General features: G+C 35.4%; 1 protein-coding gene across 1 annotated transcript in view; it reads right to left on the minus strand.

Moving 5' to 3' along the window:
- The window catches only part of CCDC102B (coiled-coil domain containing 102B), a 194,353-nt gene that overhangs the window by 31,078 nt on the left and 141,006 nt on the right, over positions 1-22,269 (minus strand). Inside the window, exon 6 of the mRNA XM_047769476.1 lies at positions 1,397-1,567. Within this exon, the coding sequence (XP_047625432.1) occupies positions 1,397-1,567 (171 nt within the window). The remainder of the gene's footprint in view (positions 1-1,396; positions 1,568-22,269) is intronic.

Genomic DNA, 22,269 nt, shown 5'->3' on the forward strand with positions numbered 1-22,269 from the left:
GGTTTATTTCCCACTCCTCTAACACATACTTGTATATCCAGACTATTCACAGGAATAATGGCTGTGATAAAACAAAAAGCCCAAACCATTTTCCTGGGCCTTCTTACTACATTTCTCTTCTGACTTACTCTCCCACAGTTGAGCCTCACTACACCGGTACTTCATTACAAAGTACATATATATCTTCATTATGAGAGATGTGTCAGGGATGAAGCGCCTTCCAACAAGTCAGCACTCATAAGATCAGGGGATGGTGTATGAGCCTCACTGGTCAAATAATTCGATTTTCATAGGATGTTATTAGATAAGACTATCTGGTTTGCTTGACTAAAATGGTTTTGATGAAAAATTAAATCTCAAAATGTGGAATGTGTTCTGCTATTGAATTACCCCTTGGAAAAACAATTCTGTTTTGTTTTTTAAATTTGTTTGGCGCTATCTGAAAACAGTCTTTCTAACCAGGGAACTAATTATATTGGCCCAAAAAGTTGCCTGACAGGAGCAGATGTGGAACCTGGAACATCATCTGAAGTAACTGACGCCATAGTGACAGATACTGTCAGGCTGACATCTGAGACTGTGTTCTTTGAAGAAAAATCTCTTTGTTGTTTGTGACTGAAGCTAAAATCACTCCTCCCTGTTGCAGGTGTGCTGTTGAATCATCATACCTAGGCCTTTCCCTTCCAGAAATCTCTTAAACGTGCCATAAACCATTAGCAAGTTGACCTTACATGACAAAATAAGATGTCTACATTCTTTTAACGCCAGAGAGCACTGGAAAGAATATATATCATAACACGTAATCATGACATATATCATGTTTCTCCAATACATAGGATTCAAGCTAAAAACACCAAGATTTAATGATATCATGCCACACACACACACACACACACACACACACACACACGGACCAAGCTAAAACATATTTAAAGCTACAAGGCAAACATAAAAAATGCACTATTAGCACCGCAAAGATAAGCATATTGTCTACATAATATTTTCCTCTTTTCTTATTTCTGTTGATTTTAGGGCTGCACCTGTGGCATATGGAAGTTCCCAGGCTAGAAGTCGAATCAGACTGCAGCTGCTGGCCTATGCCACAGCCACAGCAATGCTGTGACTAGGATCCAGGCTGCATCTGCAACCTACACCACAGCTCACGGCAACCCTGGATCCTTAAACCACTGAGCAAGGCCAGGGATCAAACCCACAACCTCATGATATTAGTTGGGTTCATTACTGCTGAACCACAAAGGGAACTCCTGATTTTAGTTTTTAAATGAGAAGTTTCTATCTCAATTAATGTCATATGCAAATAAAAAACAAAACGCTTTATCTATGTAATCAGATGCAATTTTGAATCTATCCAACATATATTCTACTTATAAATTACCTTCTCTTCTTTTTGGTTGAGTCCCCATTTCAATTCTTCTACTTGAAATCTCAGTTTTTTCCCTTCAGCCTCATTTTGATCCACTAGGTTGTTTGTGTGAGTCAGTTCTGCAGCTTTTGCTTGATACTGCCTGCTGAGTGTATGGTAGGCATGTTGAATATCCAACAATTCCTTTTAAAAGAAACCAGGGATTACTTATTAATGATTTATTCTGATAAAGTCAGAAGGATGGCGACATCTTTGGCAAGATAGAAAAGCATTTTAGGAAGAGTTCAAATGAGGCACCTTTTAGGAGGACCTCTACATTTCTGCCACTAAATATTTTGATCAGCATATAACTATAGGTGGAAGATATCTGTACATGGGGCTAAAATGGCTAAAACACAATGCAACTCTTTATGTGCTTGAGTGAATGACTCATTTTTCATGTTATGCAAATTTGGTTTTAATGTAAGCTTTCCGAAAGAGAAATCTCATATCCACAAAGGCGGAATAAAATATAATAAAACTAAGTACAAAAAGAACTGTTCATCTGCTAAACCAGCCTAAATATTAAAAGTTAGCAGACTATCTGCTTTTAATTATTTTTCTAAGAAAAAATGTTTTGTGCTGCTGGACCTATGCTGTCAATGGCACCCTTTGGAAACCATAGGAATCTGGCTCAGAGACCTGAAGAAAAGGGCTACTCTGTGAAAATATCAGAGTGAATCCACCATGAAATGATTGGCTTGCCAATCACTTTTGTCCTAATCGGCACTGTACAAAATATGAATTAATAGGTTACATTAATTGGCTTCAGATTATAATTAATGTAGCTTCTCACTTTTACTAGTCCTAGGATATATATTTAATTTCCTGAAAAACACTGTCATAATACTTATAAAAATAATACATAAAATACATATAATACATTAAAAATCACATTAAATGGCATTAGTTAAAATGAATAAATTTTTTTTAGGACAACTAGGTAGACAATTGGAGACGGGATCTTTAATCACACCTTATACTGTTTCTATTAGCATTAACAATTTTTTAAAGAATTAAATTTAATAGTAAAAAATAAATCCATAAAGCATTGGAAAATACTGGGAAAAAAATTAGATACTTTTTAAAAAATTACCGAATAGGGAAACATTTTCTAAGTTTGATACCAAATCATGAGATAATGAAACAATAAATTAAATCACAATAAGTATACAATTTTGTGTACAGCAAATAAAATAGTAATTCCTACACAGAAAATGTTGACTTATAAGTGAAGAGTTATATCAAGCCTATACAAATTGATTTGATAAAAAAATACACATGGACAAAGTTCAAAGAAAAGAAAATAGAATATCTCTTAAACACTGAAGCTATTCATCTTCACCCAAAACTCAGGAAAACCTTTCCACTTTCTGTACCAAACTGACATAAAATTATAGAAACAGAGAAGAGATTCTTGGCTGCCAGAGATCTAGGGTGGACAGAGGGGTGTGTCAGGGAGAAGTGGGTGTTGCTAAGGGCAGAGCAGGGATCTTGCATTGATGAGAAGCTCTGTTTTGACTGCGTCTATCTCACTACCCTGGTTTTGATAGTCTATCATGGTTTTGAAAGATAATACTACTAGTGGCAACTGGAGAAAAGGTGCATAGATCTCCAAGTTGTTTGTTACAACTGCATGCCAGTCCACAATTTTTGAAAAATAAAAGCAAAATGAAAAGAAACACACCAAGATGCCATTCCTCATGTTTTCAGACTGGCAAGATTAAAATGTGACAAGATAATCTGTTGGTAAAATGTGAAGAAAAAGATTTATTCATGGAGAAATGTTGACAAAAATCTTTAAAATTAAAAATGCATGTAAAATCCAACCCTGTCATTTTACTTCTAGGAATTGTATTCTACAGATAGACACATGGTTAGTTCTGTGAAATTTTGTATGCATATGGATATGTAGTACAGCATTATCTTTGTGTTATTAGTGAATGATTTGAAACTAGTATCATCATAAGATCATATGGAGCTGATTAAATAAAGAGCCATTAAGCCATTAAATATAATTTGGTAGCCTTTTGTATATTGACATGATATCTCCAAATAGTCTATTAAGTAAAACAAAATGCACAACAGTGTGGAGCACATGTTACTGCAGGAAAAAAAAAAGCTGATGCAAAGTGAATTTTGATATGATACCATTGATAATAGGCAACCTCTTCGCCTCTATGAAACTCAGAACTCCAACCAGAACAGATAAAACTCCTGCAGAGGTGAGAAGTGGGTAAGGACTGGAGAGCAGGACCTGGTGAGAAACTGCTGGCCACCTCTCTGGAAGTCAAGAGAAGGAAACGGAAGAGGAGTTCTCCAAGCCTCCCAATGTCCCCTGACAATGTGAGTATCAAATAATTGAGAGATTCCTTGAGTCTAATTGCTGTCCTGCATCCCCCGCCTCCCCAACCCTCCAAAGGCATAAGAATCACAACCACTGATATGTAAACCTGAGAAATGCCAAGGGGCAGCTGGGGACAGTCAGATATGGACAGGCAGCAAGAACCCTGTTGATGAGGCAAGCTCACAGTCCCTTCACATTTTCATAGTAACCCTGAAGCTTTATGGCTTCATGGCAGTACTTTACCCAATTACATCACAAACCACATGTAAAGGGCAAACAGATTTCTCCTTTCTTCTTTTCAGAATACACTTTTCAAATACCAAATTATATACATTATGCTTTCAGAGAGTTATGTCATAAGGAACATGATTCTATTATTTGAAATGACAATGGGGCGTTTAATGATAGATTTTCTTGATCTTGTCAAAGATTTTGCCACAAAAATAACACAGAGCTTAATGGAAGAATTGTAACAGATTTGCAAAATGATGGCTTTTTCTCAGGAATTATGCACTTAGGTTCAAGGACCTAAATACCTTTGAAATTTAATAAAAATATTTCTCAGCTAGTCAATGCTTTGCCTTTAGGGTTGTACCATTCACTTAGGTTGGTTTAAATAGAGTTAAGTAAACCAAAACAACCTTTCAGATGTGCATATAGGAAGGAAGGGAGGGAGGGAGGTAACAGGGAAAGCAAACATTGCTGTTTGTCAATACAAATTCCATCCCAAACATGTGTTATTTCTGTAGGCAGCCCCCTAGCATTCATGCTCTACTGCGTGTCCATTTGCTCATGGAAAGCCACCTTATTTGCAGGCCCAGGTGGTGGATATGTGTTAATCAAAGTCTCTCCTCTTTGAGCGGTCCCCAAGCCTGCATCATCAGCATCACCTGGGAACTCCATCCAAGACCTACTGAGTCAGAAGCTCAGGAGTTGGGGCCTAGGAACACTGGGCTTAATAAGAAGCCCTCCAGATGTTCCTGATTCAATGCAAAGTTTGAGAACCACTAGTATATGCCAATCATAGAAAGCTTTACTCTTGCCAATAATTGCTTGAGTAAGGTAGATGTAACCTAACTGAGCAATGAAATGGGATGTTTCCTTGGGTGGGAGGAGATGATCTAGAATGTTTTAGCACTTAAAGACAGACAAGAAAGACAAATGCTGGGGGTACTTCAACGGTCTGGGCCAACAGGAAAATCCTGCTTATAGCTAGTCCGCAGGCCTGGCTTGGCCACATTTGGTTAGGAGAAAATATATCAAATTGTATCTACAGCAAAATATTTTAATTATGTTCATAGGATACCATTTACTTTCTATTCTAAAAAGATGAAAACCAAATTTCACTTTAGGAGAAAAAATTATTTCATTGATGAAGATATCTTCAGGAGTTCCCATCGTGGCTCATTGGAAACGAATCTGACTAGCATCATTGAGGACGCAGGTTCAATCCTTGGCCTCACTCAGTGGGTTACGGATCCGGCATTGTGGTGAGCTGTGGTGTAGGTTGCAGATGTGGCTCGGATCGATCCTGCATTGCTGTTGTGTAGGCCGACAGCTACAGCTCTGATTTGACCCTTAGCCTGGAAACCTCCATATGCTCTGGGTGTGGCTGAAAAAAAAGACAAAAAAAAAAGAAAGAAGATATCTTTAAAAAGTCAGTTTAGGGTGAAAGGGATCCATATTAGAGAGGTACCTACTATCACTAAATTCTTTACATACATTTGCTCTCTTTCTTTCTTTCTATTTTCCCTACTAAGTCTCAGAGAGGCAAATTTCTTATGGCCAAACTAGCCATAAATTACTCCTCTTCTTTTCATTGTATCAAAACAATATCCTACGGCTGGCTTTAATCTTGTTAACAGAATTTATCTTCTAAGACTTCACAAATTCTTTGACATTTTACTTCATTAATTCACCATTAGCCCCATTTTACTTTCTGGAAAGAGATGAATTTCTTTTTTAATTCTCAAAGCTATGGCCTTGCTACTACACATACATTTTTTTTTGTTATCCTCATGTTGAGGTTCCCCCCACCCCCAGTTCTTTCTTTGAATACATATTACAGTAAAGGATGAAGGCATCAGGATCACAAACCATAATCCCTTGCCTATGTTTGATGCTTTTATCTGAAATCTCAATTTCTCCTGTAGCTTGCTTATAGACCTCCAGTTGGAAGGCATCCAAATAGATGTTCATTTAAAGAGTTAGTTTGCATATAAAAAGAGAATTAAGTAGATAATGGAGATCCATATGGACTTTTAGAACAAGCTTATTCTAATATATTTTTAATACATAAAACCCTGATGTGATATATTTTGGCAGAGAAAAATCTGAATATAAATTAAACACACATAAAAATATGCAGTACTAGAGAGTATTTGTCAGCATGTAATCCTCTAGAAATCTAAAGCTATAAAACTGAACAGTAAATATAATTCATAATCTTTTTATAAGTCGATATGAATAATAATGGGTCGATATAGAAAATAAGCATATACAATGTGTTTGTATAGAGATATTTTTGATAGGTTAATATTAGTTCCTCAAATAGATTGATTCTGTTTCTAGTGATCTGAAGAATTTGATAGCAGACTTTAAATTTCGTATATGGCTTATGAACTCATGCATTAGTTTATGCTCTTGTAAGTAAGGATATTGCTTTCTACCTAGAATTAATACTGTAGCTGATACTTCCAGTACTGAAGCTTAACTGATTTTGATTGTGCCAAGCTGACAGAACTAAAATACATTTTCTCATTATTGAAAATGACATAATGAAAAGATGGTAAAAATGAATCAAATATGCTTATATGCACTAATTTGAAGAAAAAATTGACATAGAGAAAATTCTAAAGTATTATTCTGTTATTTCTGTTTGTTCAATTTAAAAAAAATCCATAGAAAATTAGAAGTTTGTGTTTCTATAATTTCAAGCATTCCTAACAATAGTGTACTGATAAGTGGAGAACCTGAAATTCACAGTATAATATATGATTCAACTATATTTAATAGAAACACTGGAGATAACTTGCTTATGGCCTGTTGATAGTTGTTAGACTCCACCTGTGAATAATAATGCTCTCAACAAGGGCAAGTTTTCTCAAAAGTTGACTTGAACACATTAGATGTTATTATAATCAGGTCCATAAACTTAAATACATTAAAAAACACACAATCTCATTCAAATTAAGTGTATTACAAAAATATCCTGTAATACCTGCTTATTTATTAGGGTACATGTCAATATTTATATCTTCAATCCTGACCTCAAGAAATACAGAAATCAAAGGAATGTATATTTTAATATAATTAGATGTTATTCATAAACATATTTATGATACTTGGTGTCAGATTATAGCTCTAAAAGGAGATCACTCTGGTGGGCTTAAGTAGCGTATTAGAGAGTTCACTTAATATCATATTCATTAAATATAAACAGAGTAATTTCAATACTAGTTAGAGTTGACACATTACCAGTCTTCATTCAATGAGTATCTTACTGAGTGTCTACCATGTGCCAATGCCGGGATTCTACATTCTAAATGTCAGAGTAAACAAGGCAGACACAATCTTTAATCTTACAGACATTAGAATCCAGTAGAGATAACAGATAAAGGCAATAAAATAGGAAAATTTTCCACTGTAACAAGTACTAAGAAATAATCAAATGAATAGATAAGGAACACTTTATGAGGGGTGGATGATAAACAGGGAAGATCTGGTGTGAGTGGATGCTATCCTGTGCCCTCCAGATCCTACTTCAGGAATGGGAAGATGTATTCCACCAGCTGCTGGAAATGTTATCTGATTACACCCCTTTCCCCTCGGCTGTAAAGAACCTCCTTTCTAAGTCCACACACCCTTTCTGGGGCAGCCTGGTCATTGTAGCAGTATGCTCTTCTCACCCTAATTTGGGATAGCTCCAAAGACCTTATCCCATGTTTAGAGGTACCTAGTGGTACAACTGTCATCACTTAACCCAGGCCTACTTCTCCCTGTCCTGTGCTGCCTGGTCCTTTTCCCCATAGGTATCATGCTTCCTAATAAACGTCCTACATTTTGCTATCTGTCACAGGTAGTACAAACAAACATCCAGCATCTCATGGCTATCACCTGGGGAGATCTATCCTACAGAATTAAATACCGTAGTAAAAATGCCATGAATGGAAAATAGATGATAGGGGTTCCCTTTGTGGTTCAGCAGTTAAAAAACACAACCAGCATCCATGAGGACACAGGTTCAATCCCTGGCCTCACTCAGTGGGTTAAGGATCAGGTGTTGCTGTGAGTGGTGGTATAGGTCATAGAAGTGGCTTGGATCCTTCATTGCTGTGGCTGTGGTGTGGGAGCTGTAGCTCCAATTCAACCCCTAGCCTGGGAATCTCCATATGCTGCAGATTCAACCCTAAAATAGCAAAAAAAAAAAAAAAATGATAAAAACTTCACTGAGGGAGTAACGTAAAAATGGTGCAAAGCTATAATAGTTTGACTACACTGTGGCACAATATTGTGTATGCACACATATAATTCATAACTGAAAAATATGCCTAAGTTTAATTGTAAAGAAATTTTTGAACACAAATTATAAGAATTAAATTCCATGCTAAGGCACTTGAGACTTAGTCTATAAACAGAGTGTCAGGTTTTTTGGAAAGAACAAAATATTCACACCAGTTTTGAAGATAAATTTGATCAAAAGTAGAGGTTAACAAAATGGCAACAAGTACATACCTATCCATAATTACTTTAAATGTAAACTGACTAAATGCTCTGATTGAAAGACCTGGAATGGCTGGATAGATAAAATAATAGGACCCATATATATGTTGCCTACAAGAGATTCAGTTTGAATCTAAAGATATACACAGACTGAAAGTGGGAGGATTAAAAAAGGTATTCTATGCTAATGTAACTAAAAGCTTGAGTAGTAATAACTGTATCAGAAAAAAGAATTTTTTCTTATTTTTTAATTTTGTATCTATATGATATGATGGATGTTTACTAAACTTATTGTTAATCGTTTTTTTTTTTGTCTTTTGTTGTTGTTGTTGTTGTTGTTGTTGCCATTTCTTGGGCTGCTCCCGCGGCATATGGAGGTTCCCAGGCTAGGGATTGAATCGGAGCTGTAGTCACTGGCCTACGCCAGAGCCACAGCAACGCAGGATCCGAGCCGCGTCTGCAACCTACACCACAGCTCACGGCAACGCCGGATCGTTAACCCACTGAACAAGGGCAGGGACCGAACCCGCAACCTCATGGTTCCTAGTCAGATTCGTTAACCACTGCACCACGACGGGAACTCCATTGTTAATCATTTTTATCATGCATGTAATTAAAATAATTATGCTGTATACCTTAAACTTATACAGTGCTATATGTCAATTGTATCTCAATAAAACTTGAAAAAAGAAAATATGTATCATAATGGTCAATGTGAGAAATTATGAAAAAATAAACTGCGATAGGGAAATGTAGATAAACAGCAGTGGAAAAATATTAGTGATATTCTTTGGTGAAGGTTTCACAAGAATATTAGTTCATTCAGAGTAAAGGTGTCAAAATTAAATTTGTTTCCACTAAGATTGGGAGGATGTTGCTTAAAGTAGCTTAGGCAGAAACAGTCACCAAAGAGACACTTTGAAAAAAGGTAGTGACTTCAACTTTTTCATGTATCTTGAGGTATTAGTAGTCTATCTACATGCATTTTTATGTCAAGAGATAAGAATTCTCACCTGTAATTCTGAAGAAAGAATATGCAGACATAAAGCTTGAATATATGTGGGTATGATGAGCTGAGGCCCAGAGAATGAAAATCAAATGCTGAAGTTTGCTTTTATTCAATGCCACATATAACTAAACAGTTGACCAAAAAATGGTTGTTGAGCATGTACAAAAATGTCTTGGATAGTCAGTTATGTCAATAGTTCCCATAATATTCAAATTGTTAGAAATATGAAAAAGCTCCAGTAACTTTAACTTCTTTCTAAATCCTAGTTTCCTCATCTGTAAAATGTAAGTAATAGTAATTTCAAAGAATTGTAGCCTTTAAATGACACGTATAAAGTCATTCGTGACACAATAATTAAACATAACAGGATAGGTAGAAAACATGGCTAGTGTAGGCTAGTTAGTTTTTTCAAAAGCGAGGTGCCACTAATACAGAGTAGAAAGAGCATCTCAGCAAATGATACTAGGGACTGTGCTCTTTTTATCTTTCTGCTTTTTCCTATAGCTAGTACATGTTTTTTTCCTTAAGCTTCACATAGGATAATCACGAAATATCTGCTGCGTCTTGCTGGCAAGGAAGTGGGAAGGGAAGGAGCAAGGATAAAGTGGATTTCTCCAAGTGAGAATTTACCTTTTTGTTAAGGTGACCTCCTAATATGTTATGGGGGGAAAATGATAAAAACATTGCACAAAATATTGGGGGGATAAATAGAAATATATTCAAAGTTAGATATACTAAAAACAAACTGAGAAACAACAAAGACTAAGAGAGATATTAAAGCACAGAGAAAATATTAAAGTACAGAGAGATTGTGGGAAATAAAAATATGTAAAAAAATGAACAGTAGGGGGTTAACATACTTAAAAAATAGGGCAACCACAAATCAAAACCAAACATTACATTCACAAAAACTAAAAAGAAAAGTACTCAAGCATAAAATAAATGGAAATCATCCAACCAAAAAAAAAAAAAAAAAAGAAGGGAGAAAGGAGAAACACAGAATCAATTGAAAAACAAGGTTTAAAATGGCAATAAATACATCTCCATCAATAATTACCTCAAATGTCAGTGGACTAAATGCTCCAATCAAAAGATACAAAGTAGCAGATTGGATAAAAAAGCAAAAAACTTACAATCCGCTGTCTACAAGAGACTCACCTCAGGGCAAAGGACACATATAGACTGAAAGTGAGGGGATGGGAAAAGATATTTCATGCCAATGGACAAGAAAGGAAAGCAGGAGTTATAATACTCATATTAGACAAAATAGACTTCAAAATGAAGGCCATAAAGAAAGAGAAAGAAGGAGTTCGCCTCATGGCGCAGTAGAAACAAATCTGACTAGGAACCATGAGGTTGTAGCTTTGATCTTCTGGCCTCACTCAGTGGGTTAAGGATCCAGTGTTGCTGTGAGCTGTGGTGTAGATCGCAGATGAGGCTCGGATCTGGTGTTTCTGTGGCTGTGGTGTAGGCTGGCAGCTGTAGCTTCGATTAGACGCATAGCCTGGGAACCTCCATGTGGTACAGATGTGGCACTAAAAAGCAAGCCAAAAAAAAAAAAAAAAGACAAAGAAGGACACTATTTAATGGTAAAAGGATTCATTCAAGAAAAGGATATTCAAGAAATGGCAACAACAATAACAACAACAACAAAAGACAAAAAAAAAAGATAAAAAAAAAGGGAGTTCCCCTCGTGGCGCAGTGGTTAACGAATCCGACTAGGAACCAAGAGGTTGCGGGTTCAATCCCTGCCCTTGTTCAGTGGGTTAACGATCCGGCGTTGCCGTGAGCTGTGGTGTAGGTTGCAGACGCGGCTCGGATCCTGCGTTGCTGTGGCTCTGGCGTAGGCCAGTGACTACAGCTCCGATTCAACCCCTAGCCTGGGAACCTCCATAAGCCGCGGGAGTGGCCCAAGAAATGGCAACAACAACAACAATAACAACAACAACAAAAGACAAAAAAATAAAAAAGACAAAAAAAGAAAAGGATATTACAATCCTCAATATATATGCCCCTAATATAGGAGCACCCAGATATCTACAGCAAATACTAATAGACATAAAAGGAGAAATTGATGGGAATACAATCATAGTAGGAGACTTTAACATCCCACCCACATCAATGGACAGATCCTCTAGACAGAAAATCAATAATGCAACAGAGATCCGAAAGGAAACAATAGAAAAGTTAGACTTAATCAACATTTTCAGGACATTACATCCAAAAAGATCAGAATATACATTCTTCTCAAGTGCACATGCAACATTCTCAAGGATCAATCACATACTGGGGCACAAAGCTGACCTCAACAAATTTAAGAGTATAGAAATTATTTCAAGTATCTTCTCTTACCACAGTGGCATGAAACTAGAAATCAACCACAGGAAAAGAAATGAGAAAAAAACCTACTACATGGAGACTAAACAACATGCTACTAAAAAAACACGGGGACAATGAGGAAATCAAGAAGGAAATTTAAAAATACCTCAAGACAAATGATAATGAAGTCACAACCACTCAAAATCAATAAGATGCTGCAAAAGCAGTGCTCAGAGGGAAGCTCATAGCAATACAGGCCTTCCTTAAAAAAGAAGAAAAATCTCAAAACGACAACTTAATCCAACACCTAAATGAATTAGAAAAAGAAGAACAAGAAAAGCCTGAAGTCAGCAGAAGGAAGGAAATCATAAAGATCAAAGAAGAAATCAATAAAATAGAGATTCAAAAAACAATACACAAAATCAATCAAACCAAGAGCTGGCTCTTTGAAAAGGTAAACAAAATTGACAAACCTCTGGCCAGACTCACCATGAAGAGGAGAGAAAAAACCCAAATAAACAAAACCAGAAATAAAAAAGGAGAAATCACAACAGATACTACCGAAATACAAAAAACTGTAAGAGAATACTATGAACAATTGCATGTCAACAAATTTGACAACCTAGATTTGGATAACTTTCTAGAGACTTACAGCCTGCCAAAACTGAATCAAGAAGAAACAGATCAACTAAACAGACCAATCACTAGAAACGAAATTGAATATGTAAAAAAAACTCTCCCTTCTAATGAAAGTCCAGGACCAGATGGCTTCACAGGCGAATTCTACCAAACATTCGAAGAGGAACTTATACTCAACCTCCTTAAACTTTCCGAAAGTTTGAAGAAGAAAGAACAGTCACAAAGACATTCTATGCCGCCACCGTCACCCTAATTCCAAAACCAAAGTTACCACCAAAAAAGAAAACTATCAGCCAATATTTTTGATGAATATAGATGCAAAAATTCTCAATAAAATTTTAGCCAACTGAATCCAACAACGTATAAAAAATATTATACACCACGACCAAGTGGGATTCATCCCAGGTTCACATGGTTCAACATATGCAAATCAATCCACATCATACACCACATTAACAAAAGAAAAGTCAAAAACCACATGATCATCTCAATAGATGCAGAAAAAAAGCATTTGACAAAGTCCAACATGCATTCATGATAAAAACTCTTACCAAAGTAGTTATAGAGGGAGCATTCCTTAACATAATAAAAGCCATTTTATAACAAACCCACAGCAAATAAATACTCAATGGAGAAAAGCTGAAAGCCTTCCCACTGAAATCTGGAACAAGACAAGGATGCCCACTCTCACCACTGTTATTCTACAGAGTATTGAAGTCCTATCCACAGCAGTCAGACAAACAAAACAAATACATGGCATCCAAATTGGAAGAGAAAAGGTAAAATTGTCACTCTATGCAGATGACATAATACTATATGTAGAAAACCCCAAGTACTCAACCCAAAAACTACTTGAACTGATTAACAAATTCCACAAAGTAGCAGGATATAAGATTAACATTCAGAAATCAGCCACATTTCTGTATCCTAACAATGAAATAGTAGAAAAGGAATCCAAAAATACAATACATTTTAAAATTGTACACCAAAAAAATCAAATACCTGGGAACACACCTGACCAAGGAGGTGAAAGACTTATATGCCAAGAACTATAAAACATTTATCAAGGAAAGTAAAGAGGATGCAAAGAAATGGAAAGATATTCCATGCTCCTGGGTTGGAAAAATTAATATTGTAAAAATGGCCATACTACCCAAAGCAATCTACAGATTCAATGCCATACCTATCCGATTACCCATGACATTTTTCACAGGACTAGAACAAACAATCCAAAAATTTACATGGAACCACAAAAGACCCAGAATTGCCAAAGCAATCTGAGGAACAAAAACCAAGCAGAAGGCATGCCTCTCCCAGACTTCAGGCAATATTTCAGAGCCACAGTCATCAAGACAATGTGGTGCTGGTACCAAAACAGACAGACAGACAGACCCCGATGGAACAGAATAGAGAACCCAGAAATAAACCCAGACACCTATGGTCAATTAATCTTTGACAAAGGAGGCAAGAACATAAAATGGGAAAAAGACGGTCTTTTCAGCAAGTATTGCTGGGAAAACTGGTTAGCCACAGGCAAATCAATGAAACTGGAACACAACCTCACACCATGCACAAAAATAAACTCAAGATAGCTTAAAGACTGAAACATAAGACACCATCAAACTCCTGGAAGAGAATATAGGCAAAACATTCTCTGACATCAACCTTGTGAATATTTTCTCAGGTCAGTCCCCCAAGGCAACAGAAATAAAAGCAAAAATAAACCAATGGGACCTAATCACCTGACAAGCTTTTGCACAGCAATGGAAATCATAAAAAAACCCCAAAAGACAACTTACAGAATAGGAGAAAATAGTTTCAAATGATGCAACTGACTTAGGGCTTAATGTCTAAAATATGCAAACAACTTATACAACTCAACAGCAAAAAAGCCAACAATCCAATGGGAAAAATGGGCAAAAGACCTGAATAGATATTTCTCTAAGGAAGACATACAGAGGGCCAACAAGCACATGAAAAAATGCTGAACATCCCAGATTATTAGATAAATGCTAATCAAAACTCCGAGATACCACCTCACACAAGTCAGAATGGCCACCATTAATAATCCACAATTAACAAATGCTGGAGAGGCTGTGGAGAAAAGGGTACCCTCCTGCACACTTGGTGGGAATGTAAACTGGTACAGCCACTATGGAAAACAGTATGGAGGTATCTTAGAAAACTGTACATAGAACTACCCTAGGACCCAGCAACCCACCCTGGGCATATATCCAGACAAAACTTTCCTTAAAAAAGACATATGCATCCTCATGTTCATTGCAGCACTATTCACTATAGCCAAGACATGGAAACCACCTAAATGTCCATCGACAGATGAATGGATTAAGACGAAGTAGTATATATACACAATGGAATACTACTCAGTATCAAAAGGAACAAAATAATGCCATTTGCATCAACATGGATGGAACCAGAGATTCTCATACTAAGTGAAGTAAGTCAGAAAGAGAAAGACAAATACCATATGATATCACTTACATCTGGAATCTAATGTATGGCACAAATGAACCTTTCCCTAGAAAAGAAAATCATGGACATGGAGAAGAGACTTGTGGTTGCCAAGGAGGAGGAGGAGGGAGTGGGATAGACTAGGAATTTGGAATGGATAAGCAATGAGATCCTGCTATATAGCACTGGGAACTATGTCTAGTCACTTATGATGGAGCATGATAATGTGAGAAAAAAAAAAAAACATATACATGTATGTGTGACTGGGTCACCTTGCTGTACAGTAGAAATTGACAGAAAACTATAAGCCAGCTATAATGGAAAAAATAAAAATTATTTAAAAAAAGAAATGAACAGTGGACTTATAATCTGCAACAAGAAAACTTATTAAATAGAATAATGTCTTCAGTTGCTGAATAACCTAGAATTCTAAACAGAGCTAAATTAATGGGTGAGAGGCAGGGCAAAATCAATTTTAGAATTAGGCAGAGGCAGGATTTTCCATTCACATGTTCTTGATGAAAGAACTCAAGATAGTCTTTAGGAATTCATCTTTTACAGTTCTTTGAATTCATCAAATCTTTTCCTGCCTCAGAGTATTCAGATACAATTTTCCTTTTGCCTACAAAGAGCTTTTCCAACTCTAAACTCGTCGACTCCTAATTATCATTCAGGACCTAGTTTAAATATGATTTCCTCTGAGAGGCTTTCTCGATAACCCAAATGTGAAAAATGATTCATAGTATTATTTTTAATTATCATCCAGATCAATGTTCATTTCCTTTACAGTCTTTATTGCATGTTGAAATTTATACTTGTTTATGCAATTACTTAAGATTCCTTTCTCCTACTAGGTAGTCAATAAATATTTAATGCTCCTATATATGTAGAATAGAAACAATTTAGTCATGTGGAAATGTGGAAATTAATCTAATTGTCATGTCAATAAAAAACTGGAGTTGTAATTATAAAATTTTGGAAATAATGAATATATGATACAAACTTTAGGTAGTCAAAGCTTTTTACAATCAGAAAAAAATACAATCTCAATTTAACTATGAAAAGATATATCTTTATATAACAAGCATTCAATTCAAACTGTTGGATGAAACATATCAACATTATCTGAGGAAAATTGAAAGAATGAATTATTCAGGATAAAAATAGTTTATTAAAACACAAATATAAAAATTGAACTAGTGAATAATTGGTCTATTGGAAAATCTGGATCTGCAAGGAGACAGCCCATGGGAACTTTCATGCTGTCCCACTTCCTTACTGAAGTGCCTGGAATTGAAGGACTACAAGATGACAAAGCTAGAAGCTGACAAGTGTAGATCCCTGAGTCACCACATGAAGAAGAAACACCAAAGAGAACCTCCTGGCTTCAGTGGACTAAGAAATGACCAACACATAAACATTATCAGCTGCAGAGATCTGGAGTTTGTTGGCCTAATCTACCCTTACTAATAGGTTAGCACAATATTAGGTTAAACCATTTGACATGTATGAAATACATTTCAACTGACTAATTCACCGGCAGTTTTAGTGCACAAAGGTTACTAGTCTTTTTTTTTTTTCCCCCTTCTTTTTGGCTGCACCTGCAGCATTCAGAAGTTCTCAGGCCAGGGATCGAAACTACTCCATAGTAGTGCCCTGAGCCACAGCAGTGACAATGCCAGGCCCTAAATCCCCTGTGCCACAAGTGAACTCCTAAAGGTTACTAGCCTTTTAGTCATTTTTAAATTCATTCTCCAAAAAAAAAAAAAAATGATTTGTCATTGCCTCTCTGGTACATAATAAGGGTTATGACAGGGATTTCTTTGGTCTTTTAACTGTACAGTTCATCAATTATCTGAAGTGTGTAAAATAGTGCCTGGAACATGGAAGGTGCTCAATAAATGATAAACGAATGTATGAATACATGAATATATTTGCAATATTTCTTCTTGATTGCTAAAGCAAACAACAAAATGTGTTTTAGATTCCAGGTTGTATGTGGGTTGGATTTTACAGAGCATGGGAAAAGGAAGAGATTTCTCAGAGTGTGCGGCAAGTCAGCATGGAAGCAGGTGTTTGAAAGAAACAAATTAAAGAATGGGCACTCAATAAATGACAGTAGAATAACAAACATTATATTGGTTTTATATTCAAGCACTACATTCATGAAATAATTATTCTGAGGTTGATCACTCTCCCAATTTTCCAGTACATACTTTGATATTATTTTCTAAAGCACTGGTTATTTTTCAGTTTTTAAACAAATTCACTCTTAAATTTTGTCTCCTATTAGTATTAATTACCCCAATCTTAGAATTAACTAAAAAGACATTTTTAAGTCCATAACTGTGTACAATTAACTGAAACAATCTTTTCCAGTGTTCAAAATATAAATATCATTTTTGAATTCTATTTTGGAGGTATAAAACAATTAATTTCAAAAAACAAGATGAATAATTATATTGATTAAAATATTCCTTTGTGTACATATCATTTAAATCATCATAAACTGTTAAATTCCTACTAAACTATGAAATGATAATATCATTTTATTATTATATTCAACCACTATTTGTTTTTGGCATGTTGTAGAGTTAATTTGATAGACCTAAAATACTATCTTTGGAAAATACGTTGAGACAGATGCTTGGGCGAGTACATTCTTTCTTATATATTTTTTATGGACAGGCTTCTGTCTCTGCAGCTGTGCTCAAAGAAGCCTTTTGTACTCTCGGGTTCTTAGGTCAGTTTGTGTTATTGGAAGGATGTGTAAGGTTTAAGTTCTGTCTTCAGTGAATAGGACAGCATTCCATATTTTTCTTTTCACATTTTTCAGAGGGCATGTACTATATCAAGAGGAAAATACACACTCTTGTCTTCAATCTCAGCCAAACCTAAGTGATTTAAAAATGTATTTGTGCTTGTGCTGCATTCTGATACACTGCTAGATGCTGGTGCTAAGTGTGAACTAAATTGTCACTGCTGCTGCCCTCAGATAAAGTTTAAGATGCAGCCAACTGAATAAGCAACAGAAACAGGGTTTAGTGACTGCGAGGATACATGTAATAGGGGCGCATTTGAAAGTAACATAAGATAAACTTGAAAGATTTAAGAAGACAAATATTTTCTAATTATACAATATATCCAAGAACCTTGCATCAAAAGACAAAAATAAAACCCCCCAAACCCAGAAAACTCTTTTGATTCCATGGTCAATTCAAGATATAGCCCCTAACACTGTTCTCCTTCAAAGCAACACTTTCTACAAGAAGTTTCTGTAATTGTTTTAAGTATTTCCCCATCACCAACTATTTCTTCAGTGCTTTCCATTATTACTTCCTCACATGATTCCATAAAAGCTGCTCTTGTCAGGGTCACTGATGGCTTCCAGATTCTCCAACATACTGCCCATCTCCTGGCCTTTATCTACTGTGAACTCTCAACAATGTTCTCTATTTTATAATGATTATAATTTCATTATATGTGTATATATTGACATATATATCTCCACCTCAACTGAATAATCAACTCTAGATTCATATACCCAATACTTACAAAACATGTACATTTGGATGTTTAATAGACTTTTTAAATGTAAAAAGATTTATTGTACTAATAATTCCGATTATAGAGGAAACTTAACCAATCCCTTCTTTGCTATAAACACATAGAAATGACATCACCACCTAAGAAAGTAATGACCAAGACCAAGACACAAACTCTGACATTTAGTGGATTTTAGTGCTTATGTTAGTACAGGAGGTGTGATATTAAGTCCAGGGAAAAGGCAAGCTTGCTTCTGCCCACAACAGAGATCAACAAATTACCTTATTAAAAAAAATCAAAGACTAGGGAGGGCACTAATAGGAAAGAACTAAAGTAACCACCAAGCTGGAAAATAAACCTAACTTTCAGGTGAAACTACTGGGTACATAGCAGAAACAAACTCCTAACAACCCAAGAGCCCAGGGTACACGGACCCACAGAAAATTAATCTGATGGGAAAACTAGCACAAACACAGTTTTAAACCTTAAAAAGTACTGATTCCACATGAAGGGGAGTAAACAAACATAATAGGGAAATTAATACCCCGAGAGCTTGAGCTACAGCAATCTGAAAATGCTGTAAAAACCATTACAATATCATTAAAAGATAAAGGTCTATAAATTAAAGAAAAATAGCAGTAAACTGTGAGAATAGAATGAACAGATTTGAAATAAGTAGAATTTCTTGAAAAGCCAAGTAAAGTTTTAGAAACTAAAAAGTCAGTGGACAGGGATGGACTGGGAGTTTGGGATTTGTAGATGCAAACTATTGCATTTAGAAAGGTTAAGCAATGAGGTCCTACTGTATAGCACAGGGAACTATAACCAGTCTCTTGGGATAGATCATGATGGAAGATAATATAAGAAAGGGAATGTGTATAAATATATGACTGTGTCACTTTGCTATATAGAAGAATTTTGTACAACAGTGTAAATCAATGACACTTTTATTTAAAAAAAGAAAAATAAAAAGTTAATGGACAAATTAAGTACACGTTTAGATACTATTGAGGAGGAAGTTAGCTACCCAATAGATCATAATTAATTATATAAAACACATTAAAGGATTATGAAGGAATGGTAACCTGGATAAAGGGTTTAAAAGACAGACACTGAGGTCCAGACTTCAATATCAAAGTGTCTACCTGACCCACACAGTATAATATTTTACAAGCCTACAATGATCACCCCTGGAGTGTAGCCATCTCTTTCACCCACATTCCTTTGGCCTCAACTCAGACACATGGTCACCTGTTAGTGAATGTGACTGGAAAATTCATTTCATCTGTATGCTAGGAAAAGGAAGAAATAGGTTCCATGTGCACCTTCCAGTCTCTGTCTAAGAAACAGCCATATTAAAATAGTAAATATATAGAAAGTTTGAATGGCAGATTGTAAAGTCTGATCTACTCTAAAGTATATGTATGACTCTGGGGAAATGTCCATAAAACTTCAAAAAAGAACCAATGAAAAGGGAACACAGGGAGTTCCCGTCGTGGCTCAGTGGTTAACGAATCCGACTAGGAATCATGACGTCGCGGGTTTGATCCCTGGCCTCGCTCAGTGGGTTAAGGATCCGGCGTTGCCATGAGCTGTGGTGTAGGTTGCAGACGCGGCTCAGATCCTGTGTTGCTGTGGCTCTGGCGTAGGCCGGTGGCTACAGCTCCGATTCGACACTTAGCCTGGGAACCTCCATATGCCATGGGAGCAGCCCAAGAAATGGCAAAAAGACAAAAAAAAAAAAAAAAGAAAAGAAAAGGGAACACATTCTTTTTAAACTATATTGCAGTTCATTGAATGTTTACAAAATTGTCAATATATTTGCTCACAAAGAAGTCTAAACAAATTCCACAAACTCCCATTTCAACAAATTTCAATAAATTATAGGTTGATATTGTGCAGTCACAAAGCAATTAGAGTAGAATTCAATTTAAAAAATTTTAAAATGTCTTTGGAAATTTATGCACATTATAGGAAATAACAATGAAAACTAAAATTTAAAAAATTATATATGTACATAGTGTTTGGAAGACAATTTACAACATTGGACATATTTAGCAAATAAAATGAAGATTGAAAGCAAATGAGTTAGAAAATCATGAAACCTGAGATAGTTAAATCATAGATTTTTTTTTAAAGTAGGAACTATAAAAATAACAAAGGATTAACAAAAGTAAAGAGAATGAAGAGGAAAACGTTATTTAGAAAATTGCATGTGCATTGAATAAAATACAAAACTGATTTGAATAAATGACAGAAGAAAAATAATGTCAAGAATGGATGCAGATAAACATTTATAAGTGAGTTAAGAATATTATGAAGTACATTAGGCCGATATATATATATGGAAACAAATTGATTTTTAGAAAAATATACATTATCAAAAACTGAACTGAGCAAAATTGGAAAATTAAAATGAGCAAATGAACACTAAAAAGTTGAACAAACATTTAAGTAGGTTTTACCAAACCTTAGTGAAATAGTTTATCTTGCTCCTATATAAGCTATTTTAGAGAATACACAAAGTTCCATAAAAATTATATTTAATTATATTGTATATAATATTTTAAATAATTTATGTATGTGAATATTAAATATCTGAAAAATTATATTTTAAAAAATCAGTGTGAATACACACTGCTAGAATATATATAAACTGACATAAACTCTTTAGGAGAGCAGTAGGTGCTATCCATCAAATCTGAAGAGGCACATACAGAGCTGGTCCCAGGCCCAAGTGAAAAGAAATAGAAGCAGTAGAAATGAACATGCTGAATCCAATCAGGTTTCTGAGCTTATCTAAGAGGTGACTCTGATCATCTCCCTGGATTTGTAGTCCATATATTTTTATTTGGATGAGCATAAGGATAGTGGCTGATAAACATTCATCATCTGCATGAATGACGTAATGAATGAGCATAACGTAAGTATTTAGGGTTCTGTTCCTTACAATGGAGTCCAAATGGGAGGTCCAACTCCTTTCTCAGGCAATTGTATAGATTACTCAGATGCTAGTGACTGCTAATTATTTCCTTTTGGTCAGAGAGCCAAGTCAAGGAGAAAGTAATAATGAAAAAAAAAAAAAATCAAGCTATTCTATCCGGCAAAAAATGGAGTCTCTGCATTCGTGTTTAAATGTACCTAGAAAAGTTGCAGAGAAAAGAAAGAGAAAATGAAAGAGAAAAACTTTAGGACCTAGTCAGTAAGAATATATTTATTTTTACATCACCTATATGTATGTGTTCATATTGTGTACATCCTGAGTATATCTCAAATGCAACTCATGCACAGACATAAATTATTTCTTATGACATAGGCTAAATAAAAATATGTCTCTTTAGAATCATTTTCTTTTAATTGTAGGCATTAATCGCCAATTAAATCTACACATATTACAATTTTGTAATAGTTGGCAATACATTACAATATCTATCATAACACACATCCTCTGTGTGATATTTAAAGATTTCAAAAGAATTGCAAATATGGCTATTAACCCTACAGCTAAACCATAACTATAAGTTACAAAAATAATTTCATACTCACATAGCATTCTGTGTCTCTGGAGAACATACAAATATTAAGCTAAGCGCTTAATGGTTAGTCACCAAAACTGTAGATGGAATCAGAAGTTCTTTTTCTATTTTAAAAGCCCCCATGGGGAAATAAAAACAGAGATCACTAACTCACCTCAGTGGGAATGCATCACTCCCACATGGTTTTTTCTTAAAGCCATGCACACTTAGCTAAGCAATGCTTTAAAACTGAAGTTTCCAACCTTCTCTCTACCCA

The sequence above is a fragment of the Phacochoerus africanus genome, chromosome 2 (genome assembly GCF_016906955.1).
Source record: "Phacochoerus africanus isolate WHEZ1 chromosome 2, ROS_Pafr_v1, whole genome shotgun sequence".
In the NCBI taxonomy this organism is placed as follows: Eukaryota; Metazoa; Chordata; class Mammalia; order Artiodactyla; family Suidae; genus Phacochoerus; species Phacochoerus africanus.